The following is a 2,022-nucleotide window of genomic DNA, read 5'->3' on the forward strand; positions in this document are numbered from 1 at the left end:
CCCCCCCCCCCCCCCCCCCCCCCCCGGGAACCCAGAGCCCTTACCTGTGGTAAATGGGTCCTTTGAAGGTAGGGTCATACTTCTGTGGTGTTCCTGAAAATCAGCAAGATTGAGCAGGGTGACCAAGAAGGGGCTGCGAGATCCCCCCCCCCCAGAAGCCCCTAGGGGTATCTCTGGCCCAGAGAAGAGTGAAGTCCAGAGACCCAGCGGATTTCCTGCTTCACCCCACCTCCAGGCGGCCACACCCCAGCCCCCAGTGCGGGCAGGCCAAGCAGGGGGAGCAGGCGCTGATGGAGAACAGCCCCGAGTTATCACCTGACGGCCACCCACTGGGGAGGGGGCAGGACTGGGGGCCACCCACTGAGGAAGGGGCTGGACTGGGGACGGAGAGCCGGGGAGGGAGGGGAGGGTCCAAGGTGGGATCTGGAGAAGGTTCCTGCAGGAGTACAGGGGAGGGGGCTTACGAAGACAGGCCCTTCAGTGGACGGGGTCTGGAAGGAGCTCTGAGAGGCAGCTCCGGAAGAGGACTCGGGTGAGGGGCTACCCGCAGAGACCCTCACTTCTGCTCCCCACTCTTGCTCCCGGCCGGGTCTTCCCGCTGCGCCCTCCGAGTGGCCAGGCCCGGGTGCGGGAGGGGGGCGCTGCCTACCGTGCTTCCCGTAGTAGTGCTGCCGTTCGCCCCCCATCCCCGCGGGCGCCCTGCCCCGGCGGCCGTCCGCCTGCTCCAAGCCCCCTCGGTCCCGGGTCTGCAAGAGCGGGCGTCCCGTGGGAGGGACGGACGGACCGACGGGCGGCGGCTCCTCCCAGCCCGGAGCCAGGCGGGGCGGCCCAAACCGGTCTGACCGGACCTAGCTGCGCTGCAGCCTCGGGACGGACTGGCCCACGGACGGAGGGAGGGAGGGACGGAGGGGGCCGGGCGGGGCGGCAGCTGCTCCCGCCACTCACCCGGCGCCCGATTTAGCCCTCTCCGCCCCCCCTCCTGCCCAGCCCCCACCCGGGGAACTCTGGCTTCACCCCGCGGCCCCGGCGCTCCCCCTACGTCCCAACCAGGCGACGCCGCCTACCGCACGTCTCAGCCCGTGAAGGGCGCCTCACGTTGCCCCATTCTCCAGGTATGGAAACTGAGGCGCAGACGGGTAACTCTAGATAGAGGCGCCGCAAAACAGGCAGATGGCTGAACCCCAACTCCCGAATATAGAGTATCTGCGCTGAAAACTTTCAGGCCAGTGGACGCGTTTTATTTCAGTCTGCATTTTTTTTTTTTTTTAATGAAATGCCAACAGAGAAACATTGGGAGACTCCCTACAAAAACCCACATCGCTAGTCTCTTGAAGGCTGGCAAAGTGGGCCTGGCAGCCCACATGCCCCATCCTTGCCTGGCACTGCCCTTCATGACCCCCAAGGCTAGACACCTGAGCTCACCATCCCTTCACACATCCCAGTTGTGAATCCTGGAGCCACTGTTTTGTAGAGCAAGTATTTATTGAGCACCTACTGGGTGCTGGCCCAGGGCCGCGCACTAAGTACGGTGGCAAATGAGAGACCCAATGTTGTGGGTCTGTTCTTGTGAACCTGACACCCTAACTGCATGGCCCTAGATTCAAATGCTCCTTCGGCCCTATCCAAGCCAGAGGACAATTCAGCTACTGTCTTGCCTGCCCTGAGCCCCCTCAACTGTGAAATGGGGCTGAAGTGTCAAACCAAAACTGGTCAAAGACCAATCACAGGATAACAGGAGGTATACAGTTGGCATGGCAATTTATGGCTGGCATGGATATACTGTAGTCAGTGCAGGGGTGTTTAACTGATGTGGGGGTATAGGTATGGAGGGACCACCAGTATGGGGCACAGCTGGTGTGGAGGCATACAGCCAACAAAGAGGTATACAGTTGCCATGGAGGTGTTTAATCAGTACACAGCGGGGGGGGGGGTATATAGCTGGTGCAAGGTATACAGTCAGCAAAGAGTTATATAGCCAGTGTGAGGGTATACAATCAGCATGGGGTACACGGTCAGCTGGTT

At 61.5% G+C, this 2,022-nt stretch overlaps 1 protein-coding gene across 4 annotated transcripts in view; it reads right to left on the reverse strand.

The window, feature by feature from the left end:
* SLC44A2 (solute carrier family 44 member 2) overlaps nucleotides 1-2,022 on the reverse strand; it is a 29,586-nt gene that overhangs the window by 14,220 nt on the left and 13,344 nt on the right. For 2 of the 4 annotated variants that reach the window (XM_040629341.1, XM_040629338.1), the window contains exons 1-2: nucleotides 650-701; nucleotides 45-93 (exon numbers count right to left, since the gene is read on the reverse strand). The exons of 1 other annotated variant lie outside the window; for it this stretch is intronic. In XM_040629341.1, the coding sequence (XP_040485275.1) occupies nucleotides 45-93; nucleotides 650-686 (86 nt within the window). In that variant the 5' untranslated portion in view covers nucleotides 687-701. Of the gene's footprint in view, nucleotides 1-44; nucleotides 94-649; nucleotides 702-2,022 lie in introns of those variants that run through there. One more of the 4 variants, XM_040629340.1, reaches the window with a different exon arrangement.

The sequence above is a fragment of the Ursus maritimus genome, unplaced genomic scaffold (genome assembly GCF_017311325.1).
Source record: "Ursus maritimus isolate PB19 unplaced genomic scaffold, ASM1731132v1 scaffold_14, whole genome shotgun sequence".
Taxonomy (NCBI): Eukaryota; Metazoa; Chordata; class Mammalia; order Carnivora; family Ursidae; genus Ursus; species Ursus maritimus.